Source organism: Osmia bicornis, chromosome 9, assembly GCF_907164935.1.
Source record: "Osmia bicornis bicornis chromosome 9, iOsmBic2.1, whole genome shotgun sequence".
NCBI classification, from domain to species: domain Eukaryota; kingdom Metazoa; phylum Arthropoda; class Insecta; order Hymenoptera; family Megachilidae; genus Osmia; species Osmia bicornis.
In genome coordinates this window covers 9,339,705-9,360,461 of record NC_060224.1, presented here as the reverse complement: position 1 = coordinate 9,360,461, position 20,757 = coordinate 9,339,705, and the positions used below count along the sequence as shown (strand labels likewise).

Genomic DNA, 20,757 nt, shown 5'->3' with positions numbered 1-20,757 from the left:
AATTATTCGTAATCAGTGTCTACGCCTCAAATAGCAACAAAGAGGGTTTTATCGAAGAACTGAATAACCTGTGCAGTGCACTCAAACTGGACGACCCGAACGTGTTTTTCATAATCGCGGGGGACCTAAATGCGAGGCATACAAGCTGGGGAGACACGACACATAACCAGAGGGGCAGATACATGGCGAGCTGGATGAACTCAGCCTCATAATTCAAAATCAACTTCCTGCACCCCATGGAACCGACGTACCCAAGATCAGGATCGTTCCTGGACATGGGCCTTGTGGACGCTAGGCTCACAATTACGGATACGGTAAACGGAAAAGTAAGAGTAGCAAGAGCAGAAAACGACCACAAAGCCTTAAGTTTTTCGGTATGCCTCCGTAATATGGGGGAAAACGCGGTCGAAACCAGACCCCGAAGATACCGCTTCCAATACAAAAAGACGAACTGGGAAAAATTCCAAGAAACAGCAGAGGTGAACTATCAACGGAACATCCCGGCCAACAGGAATCTATCTAACGAGGAAATCGACGATTGGCTACGTGACACGGATATATACATCAAAGAAGTCATGGAGGAAACCATACCTAGGAGTAAAACCCACAACAGCACGGACAAATACATGAACAAAAAAATTGCAGGACTAAGGAAGGATAAAGCCTACCTGATTACACAGCTAAACCGACGACGTTCCGAGTACAACCCCGAACAAATTAAAACAATCAAGGCAACCATAGGATTAATAAAATACCAAATATCCAAGGAGTTCGCCATAGCAACAAACAAATTCTGGGCGCAAAAAGCAAGAGATATCGACCACAGAAAAACAGACAAATTCTTCCCCACAATTAACGCAATGTTTAGGAAGAAAGAGGGGATCGAAATCAAGAACCTTACACTCTCAAACCAACAGACAGCAATAATCGAAAGAGCGGGGGCCCTCGAAACCGCGACGCGAGGAAATGACGGGTCATACCAAATCCATGACCCAACGAAGAAGCTGGATGTGCTGGGAGCACACTTCGAGGCGGTCAACGCCCCGGCACTACTAAACGAAGGATCTCGCCTTAAAGAATTAGTAGACAGAAGAGTGGAAGAATACAGACTGGAGGATGTCCGCCACACTAGGACCACTGAGTTCTCGGACCAAAACCCAGCACACAGCCCACGAATAACCGAGGATGAGGATGAGAACGAGTACGCACCCTTCGGCCACTGGGTAGAGATACAGCGAATCTGTAAAAAAATGCCGAACAAGACTTCAGCGGGCCTCGACGACATACCAGCAATAGTCATAAAACATCTACCTCCAAAAATCACAAAAACATACACCATAATCTTCAACAACGCAATCAACAACTGCTACTTCCCTACAGCCTGGAAGAAAACAAAGACTATACCCATTAAAAAAAAGGACAAGGACCTTAGCGCACCGGCTAGCTACAGACCGATAAACCTTGCGCCCAACATAAGCAAAGTGTTCGAGGTGCTATTAAAGGGAACAATAGAACAAATATGCAAGAAAAAAAAGATAATACCGAACAACCAATACGGGTTCAGGTTCGGCCACTCAACGGAGCATGCAATAGTCAAATTAATTCATGACGTACATAGACATCTAAACATCAACGAAATAGTAGCAGCATGTCTAATAGACATTGAAAAAGCATTCGACACCATATGGCACAATGGACTCATCTACAAATTAATCAAGAAAGGATTTCCCACGAAGCTAATAAGGATGATCGATAACATGATCGAAGGACAGGAGTTCATAGTTACAGACGGAATCAGGTGCTCAGAAAACAACTTCATAATAATCGAAGGCCTGCAGCAAGGTAGGGTGTCCTCGCCCACGCTCTTCAACATATACAATGGCGGCATAAATATGGCCGACCTTAACAACCTCAACAATAGCTACTTAATAGCATTCGCAGATGACGAAATCATATACGTAGCAGGAAAATCAACAAGAGAGGTACAAGAAAGACTACAAGAGCTAGTAGAAAAGAGGAACAAGCACCACAGGGCTTGGAACCTCAAAATAAATCCGACAAAATGCGAAACAATAATCTTCCGGAAACCATACGACAAATTAAGCAAAAGAATCAGAACAGGCCTCAAGGACTTTCACATATCCCTCTCAAACCCACACAATAATGACTCAACACGGATACCACATAGAAACATTGTCAAATACCTGGGAGTACACATGGACCACCTACTAAGAATGAACAAGCACGTGGACACACAACTAGAGAAAGCAAACAGAGCACTATTAGCTCACAGCAACCTCTTCCACAACAAACACATGCCGAAACGAGCGAAAGTAATATGCTACCAACTGCTGATAAGACCAATACTGACGTATGCACCATCGGCCTGGTGGAATATATCCGCATCCACGATGGAGAAATTGAGACGCTTCGAGAGGAGATGCCTGCGAACATGCCTTAGGATGTACAGATCACAGAAATCAGAATACAAACATTTCATCAGCAACCAGAAGCTCTTAAATGCAGCAAACATCCCGAGGATTGATAACCACATTTTAAAATTGATTAGGATGTTCCTAATGAGATCCAGAAGATCCAGCAATGATCTCATAGAAGATATAACGCTATGCAGCGAAGAATATGCCGGAAAATGCATGAAGACCGGGTATATCCCAATCGCCGCATTTCCTCACATAGATACCAAGGGCCTCATACAGAACGGGCAAAATATACCAATTTTGTACCACATGAGACGAAATAGAGCGGACAAAACCATCCCGCTCACCGAAACAAGTGCCCCAGGGCAAAGAAACCCAATGAGATTCAACACGAGCATAGCAGATGTGGACGTGATTGACTTCCACCGGACGTCGAACGAATTATGGTGGAGAGCAGGCAACGCACAACAAATGGATGAAATAAGGAGGAGAAAGAGAATAAAGGAGGCACAGACCTAGTTAGGATCCAAACCAAAGAGAAACTATGCTAAGGAATAGCTCACAACCCCCTGTAAATAGTGAACCTCCCATAGTACATTAATCAAGTGCACACATGTAAATAGCCAGATGTAAATAACCGCCCCACTCCCACATCAAACCCCCGTAGTATTAAGCTTAGTTGTAAGAAAAACTTAGTGACCGGAGCGACTGGTTTTTAAGCCCGACGAGGCTCTTTTTTCACCAAACGCCGTAAAAAGATGGTATGGACAGTACCTGTTTAAGTCCTAGAAAATAAGCGAGAGGAATATTAATATGTGAAATATATGTGATATGACGGAAGTGAGTGCAAACAAAATGCCAAACATCCAAAGAAGTCCTAGTGTTAGGTTTTTTTTACTCATATTTTTATACCTTGTACACCATGACATGTATCTTGCACAAATAAAAATACTGTTTATAAAAAAAAAAAAAAAAAAACGGGTAAAGTAAGTAATAGGCTCGTTGAACTATGCCGTCGCGAGTTCAAATCCCGGTAGGGGGTAGTTCATTTTTTCTCTCCATTTTTTTTGTTTCTGCTCTTTTTTTGTTCTTTTTGCCTTTTTTTGTTTTTTTTTTGTTCTGTTTTCTTGTTTTTTGTTTTTAATTTATTATAATTTTGTCATATGTATTATTTACAATTTATGGGATGATACATATCGTAGAAACACGAAAAACATAAGTGTTTTCGACAATATGAACATTTAATAAAAGCTGATGCATTGCAAGAGCACTTTGCTTTTCTTACACTATCCGGAAAACATACTTGGTTAACATTAAAAAAAAACCGATTTATCGGATATTAAAGTTACAAAATTTGACTGAAGTTTTACGATGTGTACCACCCCGTAAATTGTAAATAATACATATGACAAAATTATAATAAATTAAAAACAAAAAACAAGGAAACAGGACAAAAAAGGAGAAACTAAGAAAATGTAGAAAAAAAATGAGTTAGCCTCAAAGGATTTGAACTCACGACGGCGTAGTTCAACAAGCCTACTACTTTATCCGTTTCCCTAACACCGCTCTCGATAAACGTTTTATCAATTTAATACTTAAGGATATCAGAGAATTAAAATATTAAATATCTCTTTAAATATTGAGTATTGACGAAAACGTCCAAACACGGGTCAACTTATTTTTCATCAAGATTCACCAGAAAAAGTTATATCAAAATCGATGACCCAACTGCTGTGTGGTCTCCTTGTAAGATCTATTTCCATTTTCTTTCTGATAGTTTTGAATAGTTTGACCGTTAATTAGTTCTATTCAAATAATAAGAAGTCAACCTTCCTTAGGACGATTGCCTCGTCGAAACCGCGTAGCAATAAACATATAGAAATTCGAACCCGCTAAGGTTAAGGAGAAATATTATCAACATCTTTCGCCGTGCGGTTAAGCAGTGCGACGCACTTGGAAGTTTCCCCGCTTAACCGCGCAGAACAAGGGAAATACGATTTTGTTTTACCTCGCGAACAGTACCTCTCCTACCTGCAAGGTATGCGTCAGCCGACCTTTCCACGAGGAATGAGTGCAATTAAGATCGAAAGCAATTAGTATGAAACGGAATGAAACTGTTTGAATGACTATGGAATGCAAGGGTTTGCATGACAACCACTGAGGTTTGAAATTTGTCGACCGACGTTCAAGAACGTTCGAGACGAAGGTCGACCAAGGCAATAAACATCGACAACGAACTACAGCTAAACGCTAAACGTAGAACGTTTAGAAAATACCAAAATCGTTAAAAATTGATGTACGCGGAACTAATAACAATTAAATGCAGTAACGTATTTGCATACATCCGCGATTCGATAATAATTACAAACATCTATTGCCTTTTCCGTAAACCGCCGAAACGCGAATAAGAACGGAATAATTTAACATTATTCATTTATTAGTTATTCAATATAGTAAGTTAACCATCCATTAAAAAGGCTAGATGTTCTTCGTTATCGAACTATCATTTATAAATATCATTTATAAGAGCCTCTTTGATTAATAAATTCGAACAAATAAAGTCGTAATAGATCTCGAATATTCCAGAATTATAGAAATTGCGACGCACTAAATTCACGAAGCGCTGTAGGGGTAAAAAGAGAAAGACAGTCTACGATAGACAGAGTCGGAAGGAAGGTCAAGAAGGGATGAGAACTCGGGAAACGCGCCTAGACAAAACCAATACGCGCGGGCCTTCCCCTTCGACACGTACCCTGATTTGCCAAATGATGTCCCCACTTTGGGCCCATGATCGCGGGTCGAACCTTGAGATACGATCGCTTGACTGAGGCAAATCACTCTTCGTCGAAAAATCGTGAGGTACGTGACGGGGAGCCCGTGTTCGCGTTAAGCAATAGTTGTCGTGTGAAAATCGTAGTAATAGCTGCCCGGTAAAATCCTTGCAAAAGGCAGAGTGCCGAGAGATTGCTGTTCTCGTTTTCCGCGGCAAAGACTTTACGAATACGTTAAATTTCATACTTTTCAATATCTATCCTTTTCTCTTTTGTTTTTAAATCGTTCGATAATTAATATTCTTTCTTTTTCCGCGTCGCGTCGTTTTCCATATATATAAAAATCGTTTCGTTTCCGTAACCGTAATACCGTACAAAGGCCGATCGCGAACGCGTAGTGCGTGTGACAAGTTTCTCATCTTTTCTTCGCCTTCCAGATTTCCAGACAACACCAGCGACTACTAAGCAAATTTATATTATCGTGCATTAATTAACGTCGAGCTTGGTAAGTTATCTATTTCATTTTGTCCAATACGACGAATCTGGATTTAGTGAGGCAAAACGAGCGATCTTGAAACCGCGTGTTCTGGAAGTTTCCCACAAGATCGTTCTGTTCAACATCATGTTAAGGTATCGAAGACATTTCGCAATTCTTAATAATAATTCCGTTTACGATAACGAGAGGCGGCCCACGAAACCGTTGGTTTTGGAAGTTTTCCCCTTGGGACCGTTTCCTCTCACTGCTTATTAATTGTTCACCGAAATCGCCGCTTGAATCATCTTAAAATTCTGTCCTACGATTCAATAGATTTCAATATTACCTAATTACACCTATTTTGTTAACATATATCTAAATTTCATTTTTCTGTATTTCCAACAGCTCAAACTCTATGTAAACTAATTCATTTTGTTATGCTTTTCTCTTTTTGAAATTATATTTCTTTTTGGTTACACATAACTAGTTTCACATTCATTTTTAGTTTAGCACACTTCCATCCTATATATTCACGCTTACCATCTTCGCACAAATTCACACGAGGGGCCCGTATGGGACCAGAGCATTGACGAACTCAATAAATAAATTCAGAATCTTATTATAGAAATTAAACGATTCTTTTTAATTGTTCCAATCGTTATCGACCCAACATCGTCGAGCGCGATTGGGACTGGTGGCAACGATAATACCGTTCTTAACCGCGTATTAATCACCCAAAGGAAAAGAAATAATAATATAACTAAACACTAAATTTCTTTTTCTTTTTATATTTTGTACGTCGCGCGCCGTATCACGCTCGCGACGTAACAAAACAAACTTACACACTTTTGAGCTTCAGTTACATGTTTATTGTTGAATACCAAACTGATTATTTGAAAGAGTATGAAAGTTTTTATGACACGTATTATGTATCCAGTGAATGTAAAACATATTATTTCCGTATGATTTATCACTAAACATGTACATTTTTTTAAGATTCAAATGAAATTTATCGTTAAATTTATGTGCTTCTGATAGTAGTATAATTATTATTTGTTTGTCGAAATACGGATGTACCCAATATAGCACACGTCGAGTGTACGTAATATGAAACATGTTCCATATTCGATACATGTTTGTGTTAACATTGCATAGTACAGTGGAACACGCTTATTACAATCACGGATAATGCTATCAATCAGTTATTGTTACCATAATCAGTCGGCCCTAAAACACTCTATATGAAATTAGTTAAAAATAATCAGTTTATTACAATAAAACTTTACTTATTGTTATCAATTATTATAACTATACGTGGAGACAAACAAGAACAATTTTTAACGAATTCCTACTAAACAGACCATTCTTCGAAACTTACTCTTAGCTGATGCATACCTTTTATACAATCGGATAACAAAAATTCTTAGAAAATATGTAAATAAACCTTTTCTTACAGCGTATCTTTTTCTTTTCAAAATAAATTGTTGCAGTGAACGTGGACCTTAATTTTCATAATTATTTAGAACAAATTCCGCTGAATAATAAAACCATTTTTATCCGTTGTTTAATGTCTTTAGCCAGTTGTTGTTGTCAAATGTTGCAAGTTTGTAGGCGTTAGTAGAGGGGGACAGAGAGCTTCGTCTCCCCGGACGTCTTTAGTTCGGGCCGGGGACCACTAGGTGACGGCGAGATGACAGTGATATGTAGTGTTCTGGCTAGCGGTCGCTCGGCATGCAGTTCAAATATATAGAAGTTCCGAATTGCGGTATGATAGGTGTTTGGGGCAGAGATCGTCTGTTGTGGAGTCTCACGGCGGCCGTGCAAGTAAACGGACGTACTAATGACTTGGTGAAAAGTGAATGGATTACTTGTAATTACCGGTGCTTACACCCGTGTCCAAGAGTTTCGTGTATATATATTTGTTTTTCTTTTTACATTTCTTGTGACACCAGACGTTCCAAATCACACTGCGTGAGTGAAATGTTAACATAGTGGCGGGCTTGGCCCATAATACACACACTACAATGGCATCTGCAGCCACGCATAACGCGAAGTGGGGGGTCTCTCGCCAGGCAACTCCGACCGAGAAGCCATGACACTAGAGCATTCATTCCGGCTAACAAGGGGAGGCCGGAACATATGGAACACGGATTTTGATGGGGCTTACATATGTTGTAGTGTAGGTGTAGTACACCAACATATGTTTCAATGTTGGGTCCAACACTCAATCGTTTTCGAAATATTTATAAAAAAAGGTATCGACGCGTTGAAGAACAAGTACGTTAAGCATTGTTACCATAATAGAAAGTAGCAATGCCACCATTCAGCAACTGACCGCCACACAGGTAACATCGTTCGGCAGACCCATAGTCACAATGAGTTCCCAAATGAATTTCCAAAGTGTGAATTATTACCATAGTGCACACCCAAAGTGGAATACAGGCAAGCGAATCGACCTCGGATCAAGACTTTATTAATTAAATACTTGCCAGGACAGACACCAACAAATCGCATAATAGAAGAACAGCACCCCAACATGCCATGATGCTCCACCGCGGGCACCAAAACAGGAGAAAAGACCACCAAAACATCCCAATCAAACCACGAAACCATGGGTAAGGAATCTATTCCACGCTTAATCATCCAAAAAATAATAGACAAAGAAAAAAGAGGCACATTAACAAGGAAAGGCACGGAAGTGTCCCCCTCCGATTTTGATGAAACTTCGTACATTTGTTAAGCAAGTAAAAATAAGGGACACGTATTTTTTATATCTGCTGAGATGCGACTTTAAGGGGTGAAACCACCCCTCAAAGTTTCGACCTGAAACTGCTATCTCGAAAACCCAAAGAGATACGTGAAAATTTCTAATGGGCGGATTTAATGGTTTTTTATATACAATAATATGGTGTTAACAGATTGTCAAAAATACAATTTGTTTATAACAAAAAAATGTTTATAACATTATTTTCCAACGTATTTAAATTTATGTAATGACAAAAAATGTAGAGCATTTCATTCCAAATCCATTGATATATATGTTTATGAAATTCCCTCCTACAGTTCCACAGATTTTTATTATTTATGACTTGCGCGTACACCCGCTGAGTCAGCGCGTGATACTTTAATCGTATCTAACGTTATATACCGATGTTATTTATCCGCATAAGTGGAAAAGAACTATTTTTATAACATACAATGGTTAATTTTGTTAAATTTGTATCGCATGATATAAAATAATTAAAGCTATACATACTCCAGGGTGAATGTATGAAATTGATAATTTTCATATGCAACAAGGAATTTGAATAACTTAAGGAACATAGTCGTGACAAAAATGATAGTCTTCGAAGAAATGCTTCAAACATAAAGGCTTTCGGCACCGAGCACAAGTAATAATAGCCATATGTGGTTCATTTTCAGATTGATAGTCAATACTTCTAATTGTTTATTATCTGATGTAGCTTTTTCCATATGTCCACTACAGTATCCACTCAACGAATAGAATAGTAAAGCGATTGTTTATAAAACATTTACTTTAAAAATAAAAATATCTTGTAACCTTTATGACCTTCGCTCGTATAGTCTTATAAATTTTTATTATTTATATACGGAACTCTCACCAATCAATTCCATCCACTACTCATAGCTACATTATACAACCTACAATATCTGCAAGCGGAAAACTGCTATCTCCTCTTTTCGTCGTGTTAAAGGAAACATCTGGAGAGTTTGAACCTAGGGTACAACAAACTATGTTTAAACCAACGAACATTTTGGCCACCGCGTCAACATCTGGAAAACTGACCAACGAACATTTAAAAATTTGGTTAAAAGAAGTTTACTTTCTTAATACAAACGAGAAGACTGCTTTACTATTAGATTCTTGGAGTGGACATTATAGTTGTAGTATTGTGGAAGCTACACCGGAAAATAAAGAATTAGTAGTATTTACGATTCCAGCAGGGACTACAAAATATTTACAACCATTAGACATGTACGGATTTCGTGTATGGAAAAATTTTGTTCGCCGGTTCCCTGTAGCATAAACGCCGGAAGATATAAATGAAGTGTTACGTTTTTCGCGATAAAAGTCGTTAGGAATGGAAAAATACAAAAATTTCTTTGCTGGACCAATCGGGAGATATACTCTACAAGATGCAAAAGGTTTCGTTCCGATTGGTCCATCCGTCTCGGCGTAATCGGTGAACATACATAAAAAAAAAAATACATACACATCGAATTGAGTATCCTCCTCCTTTTCGAAGTCGGATAAAAATGCGCAGACACACACGAGCCGGGCAAATGTAAAATTACTACCACACAGGAAAACACAATCACACTTCAATGCGCTCTCTGCGGCCAAAACGGCCACCCAGCCTCATATAGGAGCTGCCCGTACACGAAACAACACAAACAAAACATAGCGGAGAAGCACCAAAAACAATTAGAGATAAGGAACATTATAATAAAATAGCTAAGATACAAAAATTAGTAAATCCCTCAATCTCATATAGCCAGGTAGCCGCCAGTACGCATCCAACCCCTATTTCAAACATCCAACTCCCCCCCACTCAAAAACTGGCACCTCCCTCCAGCGACAACGCACCCCACCATCCAAACCAGCTCCTCAACCTTTCCACCAAGATCCGACTTCACACATTTCGAACCACACCAAACCACACCACCAACAGGAATTACGAACATTCTCATGGAAATAAAAAACCAATTGCAAGCACTGCACCAAGCAGTACAGCTCAACACAAACAACATCCAATTACTATTCCAAAAACACACAGTAACACCCAACCACGCATTCGATGGATAACACACCCGCACCAAACAAAAACACACCCTCACCAATCTTAAACAGACAAATCAAAATAATAGCGCTAAACATAAACTCATTAGTATCCAACCAAAAAAGAGCCAACCTCTTGTATTTAACACAAAAACACGACCCGGACATTATCCTCTTAGGAGAAACCAAACTCACGAACAAATACAAAATCTCATACACACAGTACACAACACACAGAACAGACAAAATAAATGCCATACAAGGAGGAGGTACCGCCATTCTAATTAAAAACTCAATACTCCACAAAAAAATCCAGCTACCCTCAAGCGAGAGTAACAAAGTAACAGAAGCAACAGCAATAAAAATAGATCTCCCAAACCAAGAAAAATTAACAATAATATCCGTCTACGCCCCGGGTAACAACAAAATGGAATTCATCGCGGAACTTGAGAAACTATTCACAGACCTTAAACTAAACCGACCCAACACATACTATATAATAGCAGGAGATCTTAACGCTAAATACTCATCTTGGAAGAATCCTCTAACAGCAGTAGAGGCAGTCATCTCAAAAAATGGCTCGATCTCCACCTCTGCCTCCACGATTCAAGAATAAGATTTCAGTCTCGTCAACCAGAAACTAACAACCATACCCTTCGATAGTGACCACAACGCTCTTGCCTTCACCATTTTTATAGACAACATAAATCACCTAAATACCGCACCTACAATAAAACGGCCCAACTAGAACAAAGCAAATTGGGAAAAATTCAAAAAAATAGCATCACTCGAAATAAAAGATCTAAAAATCCCGCACGACAAAAACCTTTCAAACCACGAAATAGATGAAAACCTCAAGCTGCTAGAATCGGTCATACAAAACGCAATAGACAAGACAATTCCACAAACCAAATCCCCAAACTCCGCAGAAATCTTCCTAAATAAAAGAATAAAAATCCTCCAAAGAAAGAAAAACTACGTACTAAATCAGTTAATCAACCTAAACAATCGCAACGATAAAACATCCCTCCTAGCAAAAGATACATTAAGAAAACTTCTTAAAGACATAAAAGCAGAAATTGGAGCGGAATTCAAAGAATCAATAAACGCTTACTGGAAAGAAAAAATAAACCAAATTGCCATAAAAGGACCAACAAACCCCTTCCAGCAAATCAATAACATATTCAAGACTAAAAACTCCTCCCACCAAATAGAATCCCTCACAATAAGCAAAAACAACCACCTCCTCGTCCAAACAGCCGAAATAGACACCTCATCACTAACAAAAAACGCAAATACACTGACGATAACAGACCCTACAACAAAGTTAAACACGCTAGGAGCCCACTTCGGATTAACACACAATCAAAACACCCACTTGGGTAGCCCACAACTCAAAATAATAGTAGAATAAAAAACCGCCGCCATTAAAAAACAGCTAACCGATGATATCACCACCCACAAAACCATAACAACTTTTTCCACAAACTCGCTGGCATACAGCCCCTCACTGGAAAACCACCCAAACACCTTCACTTTACAATCCCAAATAGCCTACATTCTGAAAAAAACCAACAACAAAAAATCATCCAGCTTCGACCGAATACCAAACGCGGTCCTCAAAAAACTCCCTGGAAAACTCATATTTTTATATACAATATTATTTAATAACGCAATAAATAAGGGCTACTTCCCCACAGCATGGAAAACCGCAAAAATGATAGCATTAAAAAAGAAAGGAAAAGACGTCAATAACCCCAAGAACTACAGACCCATAAGCCTCTTCCCCAATATTAGCAAAATCTTTAAGAAAATACTACACAAGCAAATCGCATCACACGCAGAAGATCAAAAAATATTGCCACAATTCCAATTCGGTTTCAAAAATAAAACATCCACAGTACACGCCATAAACAAGTTAACGTCCGACATAAACAGAGCCCTAAACAACAACCTATGCGTGAGAGTCTGCTTAATCGACCTTGAAAAAGCCTTCGATACAGTGTGGCACGAGGGACTCCTCTTTAAACTCAACAAATACAAATTCCCCCCTCATCTCACCAAAATCATTTGGAACATGATTAGTAACAAACAATTCATCCGACAAGATGGAGAACACAAATCGACAAAAACATTCAAGGTCTGAAACGGACTTTAACAAGGCACAGTCACATCCCCCATACTTTTTAACATCTTCACAGCAGCATTCCTAAACCTATTCTCAATTAACACCGACAATCTAAAAGCAATAGCCTTCGCAGACGACGTTGTAGTATACTACATAGGAAAAGACGTCACAAAGATACAACAGGCCCTTCAATTAGAGGTGTGCGAGTACTCGATTTATTCGAGTACTCGAATTTCGAGTCGAACGATGATCGGTCGGTCGAGCCGAGTCGATCGCTTAAATTTGCCGAGCTACTCGAAATCGACGAACTACTCGAAAAAATCGAACTACTCGAATATTCGAGCCCTTGTAAATCGAAGTTTCACAAGGGCTCGAATATTCGAGTAGTTCGATTTTTTCGAGTAGCTCGCTTTTATATCAAACAGTTCGTCGATTTCGAGTAGCTCGGCAAATTCAAACGATCGACTCGGCTTGAACAATCGAAGCGAGTTCAGCTCGGCTTGTAAATTACGAGTACTCGCACACCTTTACCTTCAATCAATTTTCGAAAAAATAAATACATACTTTAAAAACTGAAAGCTAAAAATTAACACAAGTAAGTGCGAAACAATCCTATTCCGCCCCGTCCTAAAGAACATATCCACCAATACAAAACTTAACTGGAAAAAGTTTCAAATTAAAGAATCGGCAAACTCGCTTATGCTCATACCGCTGTCACGTCCTGTGACGCATTTCTTAGAAGTCTTTCCACCATCCAAATTCATCGTTTCTCAATTCTGAGTGAGCAGTTTATTTGGGCCGGCATATTATGAAAATGCTGACAACCCAAATAAATGTAGCTCACCAGAGTTAGCAAATCAACCTTGTACCTTCATTACACTATTATAAAATAACGCGACCAAATACATTCGCGAGTCTTCAACTTAAGTCCGAGGCTGAGTGTGGATCTTAGTCTTCATTTTGAACCTTACGATCCGATCGTAGTCATCGCCGCGCGTAGTTCGATCCGACTCAAGTACTCATTTAAATCCGCGAACAATACGCGAAGTACTGTTCGACTCTGCTACAAAGCCCAGAACTTCGACATAGCAAGACTCCGGCAATTGTAAAGCCACTAGTTAACCAAGACTATACAATTAGTGAATAAACATAAATACTTGTGATTTGTGAGTGCGTGATCTTCACTCAACTATCTACCCTACCATTCCAACATCTGGACAATTCATCATCAATACGTCTGCTAGCCAGGGAAAGGTAAGTGAGAACCTCCACCTAGCTAACAGTTCTAATATTTCATAAGCAATGCCGAGGACTCAGTGAGAAAGAGAACTCGCGACGTTACACCGCATAAACAAACTGTTAAATACCTAGGAGTAACACTAGACCCCCAATTAAAATTCTACAACCATTTAGACACCCAACTACACAAAGCAAAAACCATTTTTAAAGCATTATCAAGAATATTCTTATCCAAATACCTCAAAAACAACATTAAAACACTCTGCTACACTACCTTAATCCGCCCGATACTAACGTACGCGTGCCCAATCTGGTACAACATCCCAAACTATAAAATGGAAGAGCTAAGGCTGTTCGAAAGACACTGCCTCAGAATATCCCTCAACCTAAGGAAAACAAGAGAATCTAACTACACCAAAAACTACAAAAACATAATATTACTCAACAAAGCCAACATCAACCGCATAGACTCCTTCATAATCAAAATCTGCAGAAACTACTTCGCCAAAACAGACATATCACCATTCCTAACAGACCTCACCCAGAAATTGCTCGACGACACCCAATATATTAACAAATCATTCGATTCAGGATACACTCCTCCCGAAATTTTTCCATACCTGGATCAAAATGGCTACATAACCGACAACGCCAATACCAATATAGACATATCACCATTCCTAACAGACCTCACCCAGAAATTGCTCGACGACACCCAATATATTAACAAATCATTCGATTCAGGATACACTCCTCCCGAAATTTTTCCATACCTGGATCAAAATGGCTACATAACCGACAACGCCAACATCCCCATCATTTACCATGCCCAAAGACACCAAAATAGCAAAGCATTCAAATTCACGCCAACACACCAACCCAATCCCACTCTCAACACACTTAAGTACTGCACCCAAATTTCCGATATAGACAAAAACGAAAATCCCAAAAGCACTAAAGAATACTGGTGGCTGCAAAAAGAAAATGAAACGCAAACTCATGTAACATCAACTAGCGCGGTCTCAAATTAAATTAGTTTTAAAAAGTGTAAATATGTAAAAATTTTTCAACTTTAGAACGTAAAGAGAACAAACCTGTATATACAAAATGTATAATATAGAATATAAGATAGAATATAAGTTAAACTTTAAGTTAGAATCTAAGCTAGATTAGGCTAACCAATAAATCCGGCGCCTCGCAAATGCCAAAGAAATCCCCCAGGCGCGACAAGTACTACAAAATGATCTCCTCAAAATCAAACCAAAAATCAAAAAAGTACACACTAGCCCAGGTGCAATCATATTCTAGATCTTTAAGAGTTTACTTAGCTATAAGAATTGCGAAAATACTCAAAAATTGTTATATTTTTTATACATTTTTTATATAACTCAACATCTATGTAAGTGTTGGCACATTGTAAATAAACGTTATTAAAAAAAAAAAAAAAAATAGTAGCGATGCTGGTAACGGGTCTGATTCGTAACCGAACGTCTGCAGTTCGCTTCCGGATGAAGTCGAATTTTTTTTGTTTTAATTTTATTTTTTACATTCCAGTATGTGACAATTATCATAAAAATACATAAAACAATAAAATTCATGGCACCATGAACATCTAATAAAGCATGCTTGATCGCACCCAAGTTAGTTTTGTAAGCCCGCTTAGCGACAGCTACGACCCGCGCTAGTACGTAAGTCCGCTAGTTTGTAAGTTCCACGTGACTCCTGTGACGGACCAGGTTCCGACCGTAGTATGTAAGTCATGTACACTGAGTTGCATTGAACTTGTCGCAGTGAAGTTGGCTACAAATTCAATAACGCATTCACGCAGTGTTGGTGAGCCGATTTGTAGCCAACTTCACTGCGACAAGTTCAATGCAACTCAGTGTACACCCAGACCTAAGCGCGACACGGCTTCATCGCCAGCTCACCAGTAGACATCTTTGTTGTAGTGAGCCCGGCCGGAGATACCGCCACCAACACCGACTGCAGTCCAGATAGCCGCAGCAGGCGGCTCAACACTTTCGGCACTATAATCGACCACCATATTTACTTTTGCATAAATACTTATATTTTTCCACATAAACCGGCCTCATTATTTCTCGAACCTGTTCCCCAACGAACCATGGCACGGGGAAACTGACCGCGGTGCGCAACGCCGTGCGCACCAGCCAGACCGTCCCGTTACAAGTTAAGATTTTGTTAAACAGTTAGAGTCAAATCAAATCTTGAATAAACTAGTTATTGAGAACATTAATGTTTGGATTTTACTTCTCAACCGCCCTAGTAGCACAAAATATTTGATGGATGTTGCGCTTCAGCCATCTTTACTTTTTACTATTTGTTTTTGAATCTGGCGGGACGCCGAACGGTGCTGCCATTGGCGGTCTTTGTTGGGGCCGACCGTGGGCCTAGTTATTTCCTTCTGTTGTTATGTGGTGCCGTCTGCCATGTTGCAAGAAGGGCAGCAGGAAAGCGCAGAAAAGCGAAGTTTATTTTTCATTCTTCTTATACTATTATAAACAGTTATGTACTATTTTCTAAGTAACAAACATTGTATTCATTTATGTCTAATTGAAATATATTAAAAGTTTATCAAGGCCCAGAGTGTTTTCTGCTGTGCTACGTTTTAGCACGCTAACTGCGTAGAAAGTGATATTCTCTAGAAAAAGCAGCGTTACAATGGCCAGTGCAAGTATGATAGATAGAATAGACAGGCTGAATGGCGAGAATTACAGAACCTGGAAGTTCTCTATAAAAATGCTGCTAATACAAAGAGAATTGTGGCAATACCTTGATGGAACGGCGAAATTGCCGGAAGATACCGCAGACGCAGAAAGGCAAGTTTTTCTCACAAATAGCGCAAAGGCCTTATCCACAATAGCTCTATCAATTGAGTCAGACCAACAGGTGCACATTGTGGATTGTGAAGCAGCCATGGATGCTTGGAAAGTGCTCGAACAGGTATACGAGCCAAAATCAAGGCAAAGAATCATGCAACTGAGAAGACAATTTGTCAGGCTACGGCTTAAAGAAAATGAAACTATGGCATCGTACCTCTCTAGAATGAAAGTGACTTGCGACTACTTGAACGCAGCAGGTTCAGAGGTCAAGGATGAAGACCTGGCTTACTCAATGCTCAGTGGGCTTCCAGATTCATATGACGCATTAACAATGTCATTAACCAATTTAGACGATACAAAGTTTACTTCAGCAGAAATAAAGAAGGCATTGCTGACGGAGTACGAACGACGCTTGGATAAAAATGAAAATGAAAACCAAGAACAATCACAGGAGATGGTTGCATACCAAGTAAAGAAGGGCAACAAACAAGTACCAGACAAGCAGAAAACTTGTTTTAAGTGTGGCAAGGCAGGGCATTTTGCAAGATACTGTCGCAGTAAAGACAAGACACAGAAAAAGGAGTTCAGGAGCAATAAGAAGAACTCATATGCATGTTTGATGTCCCTACAACATGTGACTGTAAATGATGCCTGGCTTGCAGACAGTGCTGCGACGCACCACGTGTGCAGACATAAGAGCTGGTTCAGGGATTTTAGAACTTCCTCAGAGCCGATTGGCACAGCGGAGTCAAACACAGATAACCAGAATACGCTGATGGCTGAGGGAATCGGCGACGTGGTCTTGAAATCTTGCGTGAGTAACTACACTTGTGAAATAGTTTTAAAAGATGTATATTATGTTCCTAGGTGTAGAAGAAACTTAATATCAATTGCCCAAGTGGAAAAGAAGGCCAAATGTATCGTTTTCGATAATGGCAAAGTAAGAATAAAAGACAAGGAATCTGGAAACGTAATTATCGAGGCGCATAGGGAAGACAATCTTTACGTCGTACGAGCTGATGTGGTAAATCCAGAGAACAACAGAGTAATCAAGTTGCACTCTACGGTTGTGCAAAATCTAGATATTTGGCATAAAAGATTTGGCCATGTGAGTAGCCAAAGTATCCAAGCACTTGCCAAAAAGGACTTCGTTCGAGGCCTTGAAGACGCAAAATTGGAGTCTGGAACGTGTTCAGGTTGTTGCGCAGGAAAATCCAGTAAAGCACCGTGCAAAAGGCTGCAAGGTAAACAGCCAACAAAACTCCTAGAGTTAATCCACTCAGATGTGTGCGGGCCATTATCGGTGAAGTCTATAGGCGGTTCTGTGTATTTTATGACGCTAATAGATGATTACTCGCGAAAAATAGAGGTGTGTTTCCTGAAGTCAAAGAGTGAAGTCGTCGACTGTATCAAACGATTTATCAGAAGGGTCGAACGCGAAAAGGACGTTAAAGTTAAGCGTTTCCGTACGGACAACGGACTTGAATATTGCAACAAAGAATTAAGAGATTTCTTTGAAGAGCTCGGAATTAAGCACGAAAGAAGCTGCGTCGAAACTCCGCAGATGAATGGCGTAGCTGAGCGGGCCAATCGCACGTTGATGGATCTGGCTAGATCGATAATGATGTCCGCGAAGCTTCCCCCGAAATTCTGGGGAGAAGCTGTAAACACTGCCGCGTACGTTAGAAATAGAGTAATGCATGCAAGTGTGAAGGATGGAGTCCCCGAAGGGATTTGGATAGGGCGTGCACCGAGCGTGAAACATTGGAAAGTTTTCGGTTGCCTAGCATACGCTCATCTAGCTACTCAAGGAAGAAAGAAGTTGGATGCGAAAGCCCAAGAATGTATATTTGTCGGATACGCGAGTCAAACTAGGGGTTACAGGTTGTGGAACCCAAAGAAACAAGATATCATTCTTACAAAGCACGTGCGATTTGACGAGAATAAAATCGGGTATGACTGTATCTACGGTAATCAAGAGGTGTGGACAGAAATACCAAGTTTGAAATTTAGTACAAGCACCGAAAGCTGTAGGTCTGAAGTTAGAGAAGAAAAGTCAAGTGAAGAGCAACCATACCAGATGGATGTAGACCAAATAGAAGAAGATGAGTTTCCACATGTAGACCCGACAAATACAGAAGATACAGAAGAGAAAGATAAGAAGATAGTGGGAGAGCCTCACCAAAGTGTGGAAGAAAAAAGAGGTGTTGGACGGCCAAGAAAGAGACCTCCACCGAATCCTTATGGACGCAGGGGAAAACCGAAGGAAAATATAGAGATTAATTTTACAGAAATAATTGAACCTAAGAATCTCGATGAAGCACTCGCCTCGCCGCACTCCAGCGAATGGAGGAAAGCTATACAAGAAGAAATAGATAATTTGGTCAAGCATAAAACATGGACAGAAATTGACCTACCACCGGGTAAGAATTGCATTGGATGCAAATGGGTTTTTAAAATAAAAACTGACGCCGATGGTAGAATTGCTCGCTACCGAGCAAGATTGGTTGCACAGGGCTTCACTCAAAGGAAAGGTGAAGATTATGAAGAGACATATGCTCCTGTGGCCAAGTTCGCTATTGTTAGAATATTGTTAGCGATGGCAACCATTTTTGGCTGGGTGACCCGGCATATCGATGTAAAGTGTGCTTACCTGAATGGGAAACTGGATGAGGATCTGTACATGAAATTACCGCCATTGTATGAAAACAAAGATGGAAAAGTAGCGAAGCTATTACGCCCACTATATGGACTAAAACAGGGTGGTCGGAATTGGAATGATGAATTTAATGACTATTTAGTAAGAATGGGATTCAAACAGTTGGCGTCGTCAAATTGCGTATATCGATTAGATTTGTACACCTTTTTGGTGGTGTATGTAGACGACGTGGTCATGTTCTCCAGAAGCCAAGAAACCTTAGACAAAATAACAGAAATGATACGGAGCCAGTACGAAATCAGAGATCTTGGAGAGGTCTCACACTTTCTGGGAGTGAAAATTCAACGTAATGTCCAAGGTGAAATATCATTAAATCAATGGGCTTATATCTTACATATGCTACGGCGTTTTGAAATGGAAGAATGTCGACCCGTAGCGACACCGGTGGATCCCAGTGTTCTATTATCCAGGAGTGATTCGCCAGATAATGAAGAAGAGAAACATGCAATGAAGCAGATCCCATACAGGGAATTAATCGGATCGCTAATTTACCTTGCACAGTGTACTAGACCCGATATAGCTTACACAGTTGCTAAGCTGTCGCAATTCAGTGAAAATCCGGGACGCATTCATTGGACGGCCGCAAAACGGGTCCTAAGATATTTGAATGGTACCAAAGACTATGGCTTAGATTATAGAAAGGGGGAGCCTTTTATTTTGTTTTAGACAGACGCGGATTGGGCCGGTGATGTAGACGATAGGCGTTCCTATAGCGGGATGTTGACAATTATTGGAGAAAATATTGTGGATTGGAGATCTACAAAGCAAAAGTCCACATCCGCATCTACTATGGAGGCGGAGTACTTCGCCATGTCACAAGCTGCAAGAGAGGCTAAATGGATGAAAATGTTCATTACAGAAATGCAACTAGAACAGCACTTCAAGACGACATATATTGTGCTGTGCGATAATCGAGCAGCGATAGACTTCTCTAAAAACCGTATAGAGCGCTCGAGAACAAAACATATAGACATTTGTTATCATATAGTGCGAGACGCGATAAACGAAAATATTATTACTCCAAAATATGTAACTACTGAAAATAATCTCGCGGATATATTTACTAAGGCATTATGTAGAGTTAAGCATGATAATTGCGTGAATGAGTTGATGTTGAGTTCAGACAGTCTGAAGCGCAAAGTGGGAGATTGATGGATGTTGCGCTTCAGCCATCTTTACTTTTTACTATTTGTTTTTGAATCTGGCGGGACGCCGAACGGTGCTGCCGTTGGCGGTCTTTGTTGGGGCCGACCGTGGGCCTAGTTATTTCCTTCTGTTGTTATGTAGTGCCGTCTGCCATGTTGCAAGAAGGGCAGCAGGAAAGCGCAGAAAAGCGAAGTTTATTT

The 20,757-nt window shown here is 39.9% G+C and overlaps 1 protein-coding gene across 1 annotated transcript; it reads left to right on the top strand.

Moving 5' to 3' along the window:
* The first annotated feature begins 389 nt into the window (after positions 1-389).
* LOC123988149 lies at positions 390-2,957 on the top strand. The gene has a single exon (XM_046287187.1). The coding sequence runs from the start codon at positions 390-392 to the stop codon at positions 2,955-2,957; it is 2,568 nt and encodes an 855-aa protein (XP_046143143.1).
* Positions 2,958-20,757: the final 17,800 nt, after the last annotated feature.

What these genes read in the sequence shown, in the direction of transcription:
- LOC123988149 (XM_046287187.1), top strand. Translation starts at nt 390, where the DNA reads ATGGGGGAAAACGCGGTCGAAACCAGACCCCGAAGATACCGCTTCCAA.